Source organism: Lytechinus variegatus, chromosome 10 (genome assembly GCF_018143015.1).
Source record: "Lytechinus variegatus isolate NC3 chromosome 10, Lvar_3.0, whole genome shotgun sequence".
Taxonomy (NCBI): domain Eukaryota; kingdom Metazoa; phylum Echinodermata; class Echinoidea; order Temnopleuroida; family Toxopneustidae; genus Lytechinus; species Lytechinus variegatus.
In genome coordinates, this window is record NC_054749.1 from 8,720,033 (window position 1) to 8,735,533 (window position 15,501).

General features: G+C 36.7%; 2 protein-coding genes across 2 annotated transcripts in view; one reads left to right on the forward strand and one right to left on the reverse strand.

Annotated features, from left to right (window-relative positions):
* Window positions 1–1,774: 1,774 nt before the first annotated feature.
* Window positions 1,775–3,145, reverse strand: LOC121422841 (the record flags this gene model as incomplete). The annotated part of the gene is made up of 1 exon (XM_041618052.1): window positions 1,775–3,145. A coding segment is annotated over exon 1 (942 nt), but the record flags the coding sequence as incomplete, so codon positions are not given.
* An 11,718-nt stretch (window positions 3,146–14,863) lies between these two features.
* LOC121422272 overlaps window positions 14,864–15,501 on the forward strand; it is a 110,550-nt gene continuing 109,912 nt past the window's right edge. The window contains exon 1 of the mRNA XM_041617190.1: window positions 14,864–14,997. Coding sequence (XP_041473124.1) covers window positions 14,883–14,997 — 115 coding nt within the window. The 5' untranslated portion in view covers window positions 14,864–14,882. The remainder of the gene's footprint in view (window positions 14,998–15,501) is intronic.

The window sequence follows — 15,501 nt, forward strand, 5'->3', positions numbered from 1 at the left end:
TACATGCCTAGCCCTCAACACTATATTATTGCTTAAACATATAATCACCACCTTCCTCACCAAAACCATAATATCAGGGCATAGCGCCGACTGCTTGTTAAGTACTGCCACCACGGCCTGATTATCACAATTAAACAATATATTCTTGTCCTTTAGCTCCATGCCCCAAATCTCCAAGCCTACCCAAATAGGGAATAGCTCTAAAAAAGCTATAGACCTCCTATCGGCCTGGAAATCAGCAGGCCACCTGGATTGAGCCCACCTGCCTCCAAAGAAAATTCCAAAACCAATGCCAGCCGCCGCATCAGTGAAAAACTGAATTTCCTCGCTTCCAAACCAGCCTGGAGCCCGGAAGAAAACTTGACCATTAAAATGTGCCAAGAACTCCAACCAAACCCGCAAGTCAGCCTTAGCCCCTCTCGTCAACCTAACCATGTGAAAAGGACGCTTAACGCTCTTAGTTAAGTCAATGAGCCGTCTCATGAATGCTCGCCCTGGAGCAATTGCCTTACATACAAAGTTTAGACTACCTACAATCGACTGAATGTCTCTTAGGGAAATTTTTTGTTTCTGTACCGCCCAATTTAATTTCCCTACTAATTTCTCAATTTTGTCCTCCGGTACCCGAACCTGCTGAGAAACGCTATCTATTACCAGCCCAAGATATGACAACTGTGTGGTCGGGCCTTCCGTTTTTTCTCGCGCTATGGGCACCCCAAATCGTTCGCAAATTGCTTCAAAACAATGCATTGCCCGCCTGCAATCCTCCGAGGCAGGGCCGCCTGCAAAAAAGAAATCATCCAAATAATGGACAATATTTTGCGACTTCGCAACTTTTCTCGCGCAAAACTCTAAAAAAGTACTAAAACATTCAAAAGTGGAACAAGAAACTGCGCAGCCCATCGGCAAACAACGATCAAAATAGTAACGACCATCTATATACATCCCAAGCAACTCAAAATCTTTTGGGTGAACAGGCAAGAGCCTGAAAGCTGACTTAATGTCAGTCTTTCCCATAAGGGCACCCCGCCCCAATTGCGTCACAATATCTACCGCCGAATCAAAGGACGAATATGTTACTGTACACTGCCCCTCCGGTATGCCATCATTAACTGAATTTCCCCTGGGTGCCGATAAATGTTGAATCATACGGAACTCCCCTGGGGCCTTTTTGGGCACCAACCCCACTGGTGAACACCTCATATTCTCGAAGGGAGGAACAACAAAAGGCCCAACTATCCTACCTAAGTCTATTTCATCCCTCAATTTCTTTTTCAACGCATCCATGTGCTCGAATGCTGATTTCAGGTTTTTAACAACCAATGGGACCCTGTCCCCTTCAAAATGTAATGAAAAACCAAACTTAAAACCATTATACAAGCACTGAGCATGCTCCTGATTAGGATAAGTAGCTAACATGGGCACCAAACGTGCTAACTTAATAGGGGTCGGAGCAATAGACGACACCGCACTAGCCGTAGACCTATTTACTGCCAGCGGGACTGGAACCGGCCCGCCCTTGGCTACACTGCTTAGCCCCATGACCTGTCGCCTGGCAGCGGGAACACTTGTGCTCATAGATGCAAGCTTTGCCTCGCATGCACTTGCCTCTATTAAAGGCAAAGCACACGCCTCGGCTGGGTGTGCCATTGGCTCCGGGTCCCTTTCCTCCGAAGGGAAAAGATTTTTTCGCGCCGTACTCCCCTCTGTAGAACTGATGGCGAGGGGCATGGGGTAAATTGTGGCGCTGCCGCGGACCATTAGAGGCCACCAGCATCAACCACAACTCGGCGTCGACGCTCGCCCAGGATCGCCCGGGTAAACGCGCCTGCTTGCTCCTAAACTGAGTGTCATAGTCACGCCAGCCATAACCTGCAAACGCACGGGCTGCATGCCTTATCAAATCCATATATTTCATGAGCTCCCTGCTCCTTTCCATGTGCTTCTCAGTGTAAATTGAGGCAAATACTAGAAACACCGAAGTCCACTGCTCTACCGACATGATTTTCTTAGCCTTTGATTGAGGTTGAAGTTGCAAACCAAGGCCAGATCCCGATTGACACAAACTCAAAGTGGTGTCACCTACACTCAAGGCCCCAAACTCATCACGTGCATTATTATGCTTAAGGAGCACTCCCAAATCTATATATTCACTTGCCCAAATTTTTTCCTTCAGTGAGATAGCCACTTCCACACCTAGTGGGTCGCATGCGCTAATAAATGGTTCCGGTGCCCCCAACACGGCAGAAAGCCTAGGCGCCTGGGGCTCAGATCTCTCAACACCGACCTCCACTAGATCTAGGCCTAGATCTTCGGCTACCCCTGCCGACCGCGCCGGCACTGAAACTGCTGGCTGAGCCTGCCCCGAGCTACCGGTATCCGACTCCTGTGCTACTATCTCATGCCAAGCAATAGATCTGCCCACGGGCGCCTGGCCTTCCCGCCCCACTAGATCTAGATCTAGCTCTGCCATTTTATCACTAACTTTAGACCTAGGCCTACCACTTTTTTCATCAACATCGACAACTTGAGACTGAGAGGGATTTAACTCACCGCTCCTTCCTGGCCCGTTGTTGCCGCCTCCCAGCCCCAGATCCACACTTGCGGGGGTTGACGTCGCCCGTGGACCTCTCGGCCGACCCGGCCTCCTCTTCGGTGTGTCATCTCCCTTCCTCGCACCTGCGGTCGTTATTTTCTTGGCCTTAACCTTTGGCATGATCAACTCGCGAAACTAGAGTTAGACTCGAAGCTCCGTCACTCAGCCCAAGTCCAATGAATCCTGGATGCAATCACCTCCAAAGTTCAATCAAGCGAACCGCCAAGAAAAAATTCAATCCTGAAGTTGCAAACTGAATCTTTTAGGTCCACAAATCGGCACAGCTAACTTAGTCTTAGTTCTACGGCAACAATTCCTGAGGCTGAAGTCTGAAGACAGTAAAAAACTGAAATCAGCGTCTGTATAATCCAATAAAAGTATGAATCCTTTGTGTAGATATCCGGTATAGGTAGCTAGACAAATGTCGAAATATCTGCCACCTAGGCCTAGTGTCCAATTCTAGTTGCCAGTGCCGAAAGAAAATTTTCAAAAAATTTTGTAAGCACGCTTTACACATGCACCGTCATCTCTCTTCATTGAAAGCCAAAACGAAAATGAAGCATTCCCCGCACTTTTATCCGCGCATAGCTCAACCGCGGCAAATGTCTGGCATTGTGCCCAAATTCTTTGGCGCGGGCGCCAAAAAGCGCTGCCCCGCCCTTTACGGGTCGGGTCACGAGCCCTTTCTCGGGCAACCACGCCCCCTTTCAAAATCAAAACAAACTAAAATGTGTATTTTGCTAGCCCGCTAATAAATCATTTTAAATCGTCAAGCCGTCTTTAAAATCCAATAATGAAAATAGTGATAACAGTAAAATGATGATTATAATTAGATATTAAAGTAAATACTAATAGTAAAACGAGTACAGCAATTGCAAAATGTGATATTGATACACTGTTAGAAAAAATAGAAGAAGTTCCTGCAGCAGAGTCTCGAGAACACCTGTAATCTTACCGAATTGCGTAATCTTACAGGAAATTGGTATTTGATGTATGGAATCTTACAAATTTCCTTGAATAAAACACCCTTTTCCCCCTTTTTAAACAGACCTGTTCTGTTAAATTGCAGAAAAATACTTGTTTTATGAATTTACAGAATGATTATTACGCAATTCGGTAGGATTACAGGTGTTCTCGAGACTCTGCTGCAGGAACTTCTTTTATTTTTTCTAACAGTGTATAATAATACTAAAAGTGATACATGATGATATTAACCATGAGAATCATAGAAAAAATAAATTACGATAAAAAAAGTAACGACATTAAAGTAAACTATACGAATTACAGGTGATAAGTGGAGTGTGTATATGGTGAGTGTATATGTGTAAAAAGAGGGGTCATGGTTCGGTGGAGATGAAAAAAAATAAAATAAAGAAGGAAAAACGGTAGAGCTGCAAATGCAAAAGTAAAAATGACGCTATGAGCTAGTATGACCATAGTACCATAACCATTCATTCATTTATTGTGTGAGAGCAGAAATGTTATGTTAAACTACGATTTGTTTTATTTGTATGTATTAAAAGTATTTATGTTAATGGAATGAAAATTGTTGATACCCCCTAATTTTATGACACTCGGGATGCTTTAAATTTCACAATTTAAATGAGATGAATTTATTGTCCAATCAAATGGAAATTTGGTGCAATTTCGTGAATTATCTTTATTTAGTGACCCAAGGATGAATTTACGATCAAACATAAAAAAGTAATTATAACAATTATGATAATTATAATAATAATGAAGAAATAAAATCATACCTTTTCTGTCGCCATTGCTTGCTATCAGCTTGCTGGCTACCTACAATGCAAGCTACTGGAGATTCTCCCCACTTCTCTATCAGTCAAGACCGTTGTGATTGGTTAAATACCGAAGACTAGAGGACGGCACCAGCAACATGAAATGTAGGAGGCTTTGTTGACACTGATTTCGCAATAAAGATATGACTTTAAAAAATCACGACATGATGATTACACTTTTTCGGGCATTTTCAAATATCTTGATCAAATAATGTTGAGTAAGGGGCAACCTTGATGTTTTATAAATAAAATGTCTATCATGAAATCTGTTTCTTTCCCAAAATCCGTAGCATGTGAGGGATGATATTCTTCGTGAGACAGAGTGAGAAATAATGAAAGAGAAAGAACAAAGTAGAGAAAGATCGAGTGAAAAGAGTTACGAATGTGTTCTTTTACAGCTATCGTATAATCATAAGCAAAGTCAATTCCATGAGACTAAGTGTTTTTTGGGTGAGTAAGAAATCCCCCTTATCTCTCTCTCTCTCTTGGAAAGCTCATCTTTTCCATTTGCTTATCGAATACGGTGTAACGCCACTGTTAGAAAATAATTTAATCATTACGTTTAATACAGGATAAAACCTTTCTAAACAAAAAAAAAGCATTAAAAAGTTTTAACTTCCGCAAAATAATATTAGATTGATTGTCTAATTGCGATGAAATTCTCTTGACTTTATCATCTCTCAAAATGTGTTTAAGAAAAAAAAGGAATATTCTTTCTATCCATAAATTCTTATTGAATCTGTGCCAATATGCGTATGCATATTTTCGCTGAATACACAAGAACAGAACAAACTTTTTGTTGGAACAAATCTATAGTTCTATATGATCCGTTCGCTGTTCAGAGGCAACGCCCCCAATTTTGTTCAGACCAATGTTGTATAGGCGATGAATACGATTATTTTTAGTCCTCAAGACTCCCATGCAGTATTTTATTTCATTTTTTACATACGTTCTTTAGTCAGTCTGTCTTTTCTATTTTTCTTCGAATTTTCCTCTAGAATGATTTAGGATATATCGTCTTGTTTTTTATTCAAACGTCCCATTTACGTTACACTTCCCTCTCCGACATGTCGGTTGCTCAGTGTGATTTAAAATGAGTTGATCTTTGCTATTGAATTATTTTATGTTTATTTTCATTGTGTTAGGCATATTTATTTTATCATGACTATGAGCTCAATCATGCCTATTTTTGGCGAATGTTACTGGATGATGGAATATCATAAGATTATACATTTAAAGCTGAAGTCCACCTCAACAAAAATCAATCAAGGTTAACGGTGAAATTTCATCAAAATCGGATGTAAAATAAGAAAAGATATTTCAAAGTTTTGCTCAATTTCATGACATGCCCGTCTTTGTCAGTATGCAAATGATAGAACCGATGGCAGCACCCACTCTTTTTTAATATATGAAATTTGAAAAAGTTTAATTTTCTCTTCATTGTTATGTAAAGGCCACCGCACACCTTACGACTGTTCGCGATCAGATTTTTGAACAAATCGCACTTTGCTGATTTTCTGAAAATGTGAATGGAACATATAATTTTATTCGAGGTTAAAATTAATTGACTGAATACTAATATAACCATATTGAAAGATTGCAAGCCTTTATTTGGAGTAAATGCCAAATTATTTTTCAAATCGTAGCCAATTGTACGACTGATATGACGTCATTACGACTGGATATTAAATTCGCTTTTATTCTAACATGTCTAAAGAAGGATGAAAGAATAGTCACAGATTTTAAGATAGGTATTCGTACGATGATTTAGAACATTACACAGTAAGAAATTCCAAGTCTCAATATTAGCATCAAATTCTACAACATTTTATTCTCAATTCGGGCCGCAGACGAATTGTAAGGTGTGCGGCGCGGTCACCCTTAGACAAAGCTTATTCGACCTGAACATGTGACATGTAGTTTTGCCACATTTACTTTAACCTTTATTCGTTTAATTAAAAAATGTTTTTTTGTGTCAAATGTGTTGAAAAAGAAATATTATATAATACAAATACATTATATTTATTTTAAAAAAAGAATAGATAGTGATTGAATTATCGACTCTCTTATTTCCATATCACTGAATAATGCGCACATCTTGGGGAAAATTTAGATATATCATATAACTTTCCTATTAAACATCCGATTTTGGATGTAATATTCAGCGTTTTGTTGATGTTTGACTTAGCTCTTTTGATTCAAATTATGTGAACCCTCGGAGATCATTGAAAGTTTATTGAAAGAACAGCAAGAGATTCAGCAAGTTAGTTATTCAGTGCATGGTCATACACGAGTCTTGCACTCTGTGAAATGGGTGACATTCTTAATAATAAGGTCCGTTAATCCGAAAACAAAATAAGGTTCGTTAGTCTGAAAGCGAAATAAGGTTCGTTAATCCGAAGGTACGTTAGTCCGAAAATGAAATGAATTAATTTATGTAACAAAACGATGTTTTGATTAAAAAATACCAGGATATTATGGAGCAATAATGTCAACGGAGGATTTTCATGTATATGTTGGAGTCTATTAAGAATTGGCATTTGGATCAAACATTTTTTTTATTTTAACTTTCTCTGAGCAATTACTGCCTGATCGAGTGAATGGATTAAGAATGTTTGCTGGTCATATGTGAATAACATCAAAATATGTGGATTTTTTTAGGGGATGGGTGTCATTTTTAACAGCTTCTGCTGGTTTTGATTTAAAAAAAAATCCCTTAAGTAAAAATGCCTTTTTTCAGAAGAGAACATGCCTTTTTTCAAAATGAAATGTGCGCATTTTCGAAATTAAATACTCTTTTTGAAGTACAACAGAATTCGTTTCAGGTTAGAAAATCACTTTTTTTGCTCGCGCTCGCCTAAATTATTATGTAAAAGGAACTCATACTTATTCTGGTTATAAAAATGCTTAGAATGTCAATTTTTTCTGTTTGGAATATCATAAATCTTCAGCTCGCACTTCGTGCTCCCGTTAATTCGTTGATTAAATAAAATCTTGTTTAACTTTCATTTCTTATTGACATGTCCAAAAGTTTGTGCTTGCGATTAGCGCTCGCAACATCTCGCGCGGGATGCCATTTTAATCGTCTGATGTGATTAGCCCCATAATTAACCCAAAAAGCGAGTTTTAGAACTTCAAATTTTATTTTTTTTCAAACCGCGTAAAAACTTAAATATATAATAATAATATTAATCATAAATCACTTTAAAAATGCTTTGCTCAACTCAATTACTACAAAACACACAACGACATCACACAGACGATTATCTAGATTCGATGAAAACGCGGATATACATTAATTCAACGCAGTACTGTTGCGTATTTCGAGGGGGCAAAACATACCAAATGTGGGGAAATTTGTAAACAGTCGCCAGCGAGTGAAGCAAGAAAAAAATGGCCTTTTGTAAAGAAATTCTAATCACGTGATTGAATTTTACATTATATTCAGCAAATAAGTCATATTTGATTGTTTTCCATTCATTTTATTCCGTTGTCTCTTTTATTTTCTTTTACCACCCCCAACCCTGTACGCCAATGATCAGACTTCAAACATAATGTAATATGCCATGCATCTTTCTTCCCGCTCTTCGATCCTCGGCAGCCCGGTCATGTTATTAAGTTCTTCCCTCTTTTTCCCCCCTTTCTTTATTTCCAATTTAGCTCTTGGCTCATTCCATTCTATCTTCATTTCCCGCTTTTCATGCTTTTGTTGCCCATCTTGTCATCTTTAGATTTATTTCCTTTTCTTATTAATCATGTTGGTTTTATAGTATTTTGGAATGATTTGTTCTTTTTTCTTTCTTTCCATTTTAAATTCATATTTTTGTTTACTAAAATTTATTTGTTGACACTTGGACGTGTTGGACAAAATTAAATTCATAGCAACATGTAAAAGGTATCGGATGCACGATTGGGACTTTGGCCGGTCGGCACTCCTGCCATGTTGACTCTAAATATTGAAATTCCAACAATCTTTAGAAGAGGTAAAAACGATTATTTGGCGAAACCAGTTTATTTTTAGACATGATGCTTGCAGGGCCTTCTATATACTTTAGATGTGTATTTATAATGATTTAAAAAGTAATCGGTCAAAGACCTGGCCATTCCATCACGGAATGCTAAATATTATCTTGATATTGAACCCAGAAAGTAAGCCTATTTATCATTGCGTCGTATTCTGAATTATTTCTATTATTCAAAATTACATTATTTAGCACTAATTCATTTTATTTTGAACAATAATAATAATAATCCGCTTTTATATAGCGCTTAATACATCGGAACGACGTGTCTATGCGCTATACAGATATATCATTACCCCGGTCATCATTCAATCAGTCATTCCCGCACACAATGTATGCACATCCTCCACTCCCTGGGGAGTACATTCGATCCAATTATCTATGTTACCACGATCTCGTCCCTCTGAGATGAATATGGCAATATATCGGCATAAATTGTAAAATCTGTAAAATCATAATATTATAACCAAATGTGCGACACGGTAATAACATAACGAAACAATATCATTTTGACAAAAGAAATATGTTTCAAGGCTATCAAACCCGACCCTCTGCCTGAAAAAAAATTGCACAGGCAGAGACATTGGTATTCTTGCAATCGGATAAGATACACGTTTCAAGAATGTAGTTGTATAACGCAAGATTACAATGGTATGAGGTAAAATGTAAATCCAAATGTTTAGAATAACAGATGAAATAATGAAATAGGAGTAAATGTATAAATTGTAATGTCATTCAAAGGGAGTGTATATTTGGTAATAAGAAAATATTATTAAAGATCAAATCCCAGAAATAAAGCTTCCTATAATTGAACCTAGTGTCAGATCGTATCATCTTCCTGATTACATGTACATGTGATATTGAGTAAGTAGTAAAAAGAAAATCATAGTCACATATATATGTTTTCACAAAGATCTGTTTTATGTCCTCGTACTGAGCTCTATTTATCTTAAGTTAAAATTGAACATGAATGATATGATGCATTTATATTACGCACTTGAATATCTCATTGCATCCTTCTTTTTATTGTTTGTATAATTCTGTCACTGTATAAGATTTTACTTTAGCGCAGTCTCCAACAAGTTAATGAGTTTAATCTTGACCATTCTAAACGGGATTTCTGTTCCTCGATATCTGAAGTACGTTTACCTCTCACCCACTTTCGTTTCAAGTATTGATTCTTATATCTTCGACGTTCACATATCACTCATCATAACAACAATTGGAAATGAAAGAAAGGGTTAATATTTACTTTCTTTCTGAGCAAACATCAAACAAAATCATGTTCAGACCGAGAATATTGCTGCAGTGTACACAGGCACTCAGAGGCGCGCACCCACACACACAAACCCTCTCTCACACCCTCACACTAAACACACACCCGCAGTCACTTCCAAGTGAACTATCTGCCTTTGTGAGATTTCAGGAAAGTCTATTAACAGCATTTTCAAACTAAGTTCATCCTTGGTTTATTTCCATGCTCATCGATTACCCCGGCATTGGACCAGGATTTCTTTTTTTGATAAATGGAGGTATGTAGATGCAATCACACTCTTTTCAAATAAAATGTAGAAAGATATAAGATTCTCTACTTAATTTCATTGTTGGCTTCATGATCGTAGAGAAATAGCACAGTAGAACAGAAACAGAACACCATACGTTTGGTTGGAACTATTTCAGTTCTGAAACATGCATATGATTCCAATATTCGGTAAATAAAAAAATCAGAAAATAAGTAAGGGTACAGCTGTTGGAAATGATTTGACTTGCTGATTAGGTTGAATTATTGTTTTAATGGTCCAAACATGGAGTTAAGTGTGTGCAGCGCTTTATAACCGAAAGGAAAATACGCTATATCAAATTGTATTGGATTGGATCAGTCTATAAAGCCTTGCGTGAAATTTACTATTATTTCTTAATGCTACCACAGTGAATATTCTTTCTTGTTCGACATTGGAGGAGTGTGCCGCCATTATTTGTTGTTTGTTGTGGTAAATACCATGAAAATGTTGAAGTGGTTTATTGAAAACGTCCTATAAGGTATACAGAATACAGTGGCTACACTGCAAAAACTCCGGTGTTGATTTAACACCAGCCCTAAATCTATATATGTCCACACCAGAGAAGTATTGAAACTACACCAGTTTGGAATCAAACCGATGCTGTTTTAATACTAATTGGTGTTGTATAAACACCTATCTGGTATCAAACCAAAACGAACCTGGTGTTGTTTAACACTTCTCTGGTGTTGACATATTTAGATTCCGAGCTGGTGTTATATCAACACCAGAGTTTTTGCAATGTACAATGAGCTAAAAAAATTTGAGGGGGCCAGATATGGCTTATATCAGGCAACTTTATTTTTTGTAAAAAGCGAATGAAGCGAGCAAGCAAATATTTTTATTACAAAAATCCAATTTTGAGATAGATTAGAAATAATATTCAGAAAATTGTATCACATTTCACCCCCCTCTCTTACCCTTCCTTTCCTTTTCTTTTTTTTTTGGTGGTGATTTTTTTTTTTTTTGGGGGGAGGGGTGTCAAGCGTTCCGAAGGCCCCCCCTCACAGAATATAAGTGATAGTTTATCCCGTGCTCTTTTTGGCTATTGACTCACGGAAGCTTGATATTTTCAGAAATCTGGTATACCTGGGCAAAATATTTTGATTTTTTTATCGGCTTAAGCAACCCTGTTCCAAAATGTAAAATTGTAATGACTGAAAAGGTTCAAAGGAAAAAAGATTCCCACTAAAGTGTCATTTTAATTTCATTTAATCATTTGTCAAGGTATAATGATATGTAGTAGATAGTATTAGATATAATTAAAAATGTCCACCAAACGCCAACGAAAGCTAGGAGATCTTTGTCGAAAATTGGTGATTAGGAAGAATAGTTTAATTCATCCTAAATCTCGAAGATAACCGAAAATTGCCAATAGGTCGTTTATCCACAGTCCAGGATGAAACTGCTGTTTTTATTAACCACTGATTTTGATTAAAGACTTCTTGAATTGTTTGCTCTTTAATTGTTACGAAGGGCATGTGACAATGTCTTTTCTATGTTCTTGAAAGCATTCTGCGTCGCTGTACGAAACACCTTAATACATTGTCATTTGCAGGGTCGTGCAATTAGCCATGTTAACCATGGCTATCGTGAGGACGACGACCGCCGCCATCATCGTCACCTTGATCACGACTTTCGACCTAGAGATGACATCGGGAGGTATTTCACTGGACCTTCGTCCCAGGGATCTTCAAGTACGTCCCGTTACGTAATGGATGGTGCGATGCCGATGCGGGAGTCCCGGTACGTGGCCGATGGCTCCCTCGACCCAAACGTCGAAGAGAAGTTAAACCTTGGCATACAGTGGGGTCATCTGCAAACTAAGAAGCGTGAGAAACGAGACAAGAAACAACGGGACATTCTGCGTATCCTGCTTGCTGGTTTGGCACTGATGGTGTGTGCAGTGATAGCTCTTAGTCTCGCACTTTACTTCACCATAAGAGGTAAATTTTAAAAGTCGTGCACTTTACTTCACAATGAGAGGTAACGAAGTGTCCTGGCTTCAGACAAAAGTAATTCCAAATATATTTTGGTAGGCCTCTCTTCACAAATACGGAGAGGATGTACAAAATAATGCTTATCACATATTTTGGGTAATAATATTGAACCCCCAAGCAATCAAATTGATGGAAGGGTTTAACTATGTACTATCTTATATTATACCCCATTCTTTACTTCTTATATAAAGCTTTGTACAGGACGGTTTTATTGTAGTAGTAAGCAAAAGGTAAATTAGATTCAGAATGCAAAGCTTTGATTGAATGATGAAAATGTATCCTGGGTAAAATATAATAGGCACTTTATTTTATTTTCTTCATTCCATTTCTTGTCGTCTCGGTTCCTCTCATTATTCAACTTTCCCTTGCCACATGTCTCCATCTTTTTGTGAGTCGTAGTTTCTCTTTCTTATTCTGTGCATTTGCAACCCGATGTTTCATGTTATTTTTATGTACCTTAATGTTTTGCTCGTTCATGCATTCATCCTTTCTGTTTTTCATTCGTCTTTCCTTATTTTTTCTCGTTGATATTGTTTCCTTATGTCTGATCGTTAATACCCTTTTGTATACTTGATCTTTCTCTTCTTTAATAAATATTATAGACCAGTCGCCCAACCCCATAGAGAGTACAACAGGTGCCATGCTGGGAACCACATCCAGGACCTATCTGACTACTCCAAATGGTCAGTATCATTCAACGATACATTACTTTAACGCTAATTGAAATTATCCCCATTTGATAGAGATCATTTAAGAACTTATAAAAATATGTTTGCTTTAGACAATGCAATAAGTTCTACAGAGGATGGAGTCGCAGAGCACAGTGGAAATTGAAAGAGGACTTGGGGGCAATAAACATTATAAAAACGTTATATTTCTAAAGACATAAAGGTACCAAAATAAAACTTTAAAAATATGAAGCACTTCCTCTGTATGATTATTTTTACATAATATATATACACACACACACACACACACACACACACATATATATATATATATAGATAAGATACTTACAAATCTTAGTAGCTAAATGTGTCTTTGATAATACAGGTATACCTCCAGGGTTTAATACAACAGAGATTGAAATAATGATCTCACTAAACGATCGTAACTTCACCTCAGAACTCAACGATAATAGATCTTTGGCCTACGTGGAAATATCAAATGATGTTATCAACGCTGTAAGTATCGAGAATGTATAGGGCTTTCTGATGTTTGATGATCATGATATATTAATAATAATAATAAAATAATCATTACTATCATTTTTATTATTGTTATCATTATTATTATTAGTAGTATCATAAATATTGTTATTACTATTGTTATCATTATTGTTAAAACAATTATTGTTATTATTATTGTCATTAATATAATCATTTACCCAGGTTAGCTTATTCAGCTGTAATTGCAGCTAAATGGGTGGTACAGTTCGAATTCGCATTCAATTACTGATTTAGATGTCCAGTTTTATATTTTTCCCCGATAGTTACACAGTGTTAAGATTTTTTTTTTGCATATCTACCCTAGTCAGTAACAATCAGCTTGCATATTACCAAAGTTGACTTTTCATTCGCTCAAAATTATAAATTAGTCTTTTTGTATTTGCCAATTTTGCAGGTTGATAAGCAGTATGTCAACGATACATCTTACTTTGGAACATCAATATTACGCATAAGGTATACTGTTATTAAACGTTTGATGAATTTGCTTCTACAAGTTCATTGCTACTAATAGCAACATAGGCATATAAGTCCAGGCCTCCGCAACCAGTACATTTTAAGATCTAATAGAGAGATAATGTCCATGACAAAAGTGTTAATTTCCGTTCGCTATGAAATGTTTTACAGTATACTGTACGTTGTTTAAGGGAAGAGTAAATGACATACACTCTAATAAATATTGGGGGTCTATGAGGGTAATTTTGTGTCCAACCAACATTGGGCATTTCTTATTTATCTGGTGTGATGAAAATTTTGACATTTCGTAAGTAATTGCTGCTTATCACATAATTACACTCGTGCCGGTTAAGATTTTACTCAATATTTTTTTTTACATTGCAAAGTCCCCCCCAAAAAAAAAGAGCAACGAGGTGATTCGGAATGACCAATTAATAGTGATCTAAAGGGCAATAAAGTGCTGATTGAGTACTTACATTTTTTTTATTCCAGACAACAAAAGAAACTTTAATTTCATACATATCAACAAAAATGATAACGAATCAAATTATTTTATCCTACATATTTTCTGCAAAACGTCTCTCTATGAACATGAAGAATGAAAGAGCACCAATGATGCCTACTTCATAAAATAATTTATGAACAAAAACGACCTCCATTTCTGGTGAAAGTTCTCTCGTTGGTTGTTTTTCAGACTACGTTTCATGAACAAAATATCTATGAACTACACCTTTAAGGAGATGAAAATTTGGTCCTTTATCATTCATTTTCATTTTATATCTTTGGACGCAAGAGATTAAATCTAAAGAACAGAAATTAAATGATTGAATTTCAAATAAACACCATTTTCGATCAAATTATAAACTAATATTTAAAAGTTCTCTTAACCACTGTATAACTTTGTTCCAAAGTTATATGACATTCAGATAACAAATAAATTAATGCTTCTTCTCCGATTTTACAGAAAGAACATAAACCCGAATCTTATGATTCAGTACTTACTTTTCTGTCATCATTTTTCTTTTTCGATTGGTATTCATCCCGTGAGTTTTCAGGGTGGTAACTAAAATACGAATCGACATCCCCCATACGCAACGAGGAGATGTCGATTGTTCCATTTATGTCTTCATATAATGTGCAACAATATTGATACTCTCCATTGTATATGTTTTGCTCTTTAGTCCTGGCAGCATTCAAGTGGTCTTCATTGTACTGTTTCAAGTGCCGATGGAAGAAGAACAACGTGTTCAACTCATAACATCAATATTGTCTGAGCTTCAGAACAATATGATTGAAGCAGCTAATTCGATCTCAAATGATACATCAGTGGAAGTCATCACATGTAAGAATTAACCTAGGAAGCGTTTCATGAAAGTCCTGTTTTAACCGACAGTTACCATAGTGAACAGTGCTTCTCAGCCAATTAAAATAAAGGAAAGTTTTCAGATCCGATATTGATGAAACATTCGCCAACTTGATACACGATCACTATGTAATAATAATAATAGTTAAATTAACAATAATAATAATATTAATGATGATAATGAATGATAATAATAGAAATATTAATAATGATAATATCACAACGATGGTAATATTGATAATTATACAAATGATCCCTCAGAACTGTAATACACAACATCAACAACAACAACAACAACTACTACTACTACAACCACTGCATCATCATCACTACTCCAAACTACTACTACTACTATACTACTACTACTACTGCTACTACTACTACTACTACTACTACTACTACTACTACTACTACTACTACTACTACGTTAATACTTCTATTATCACTTCTACTTCTACTATAACTGCCTGCAACCTCATTACT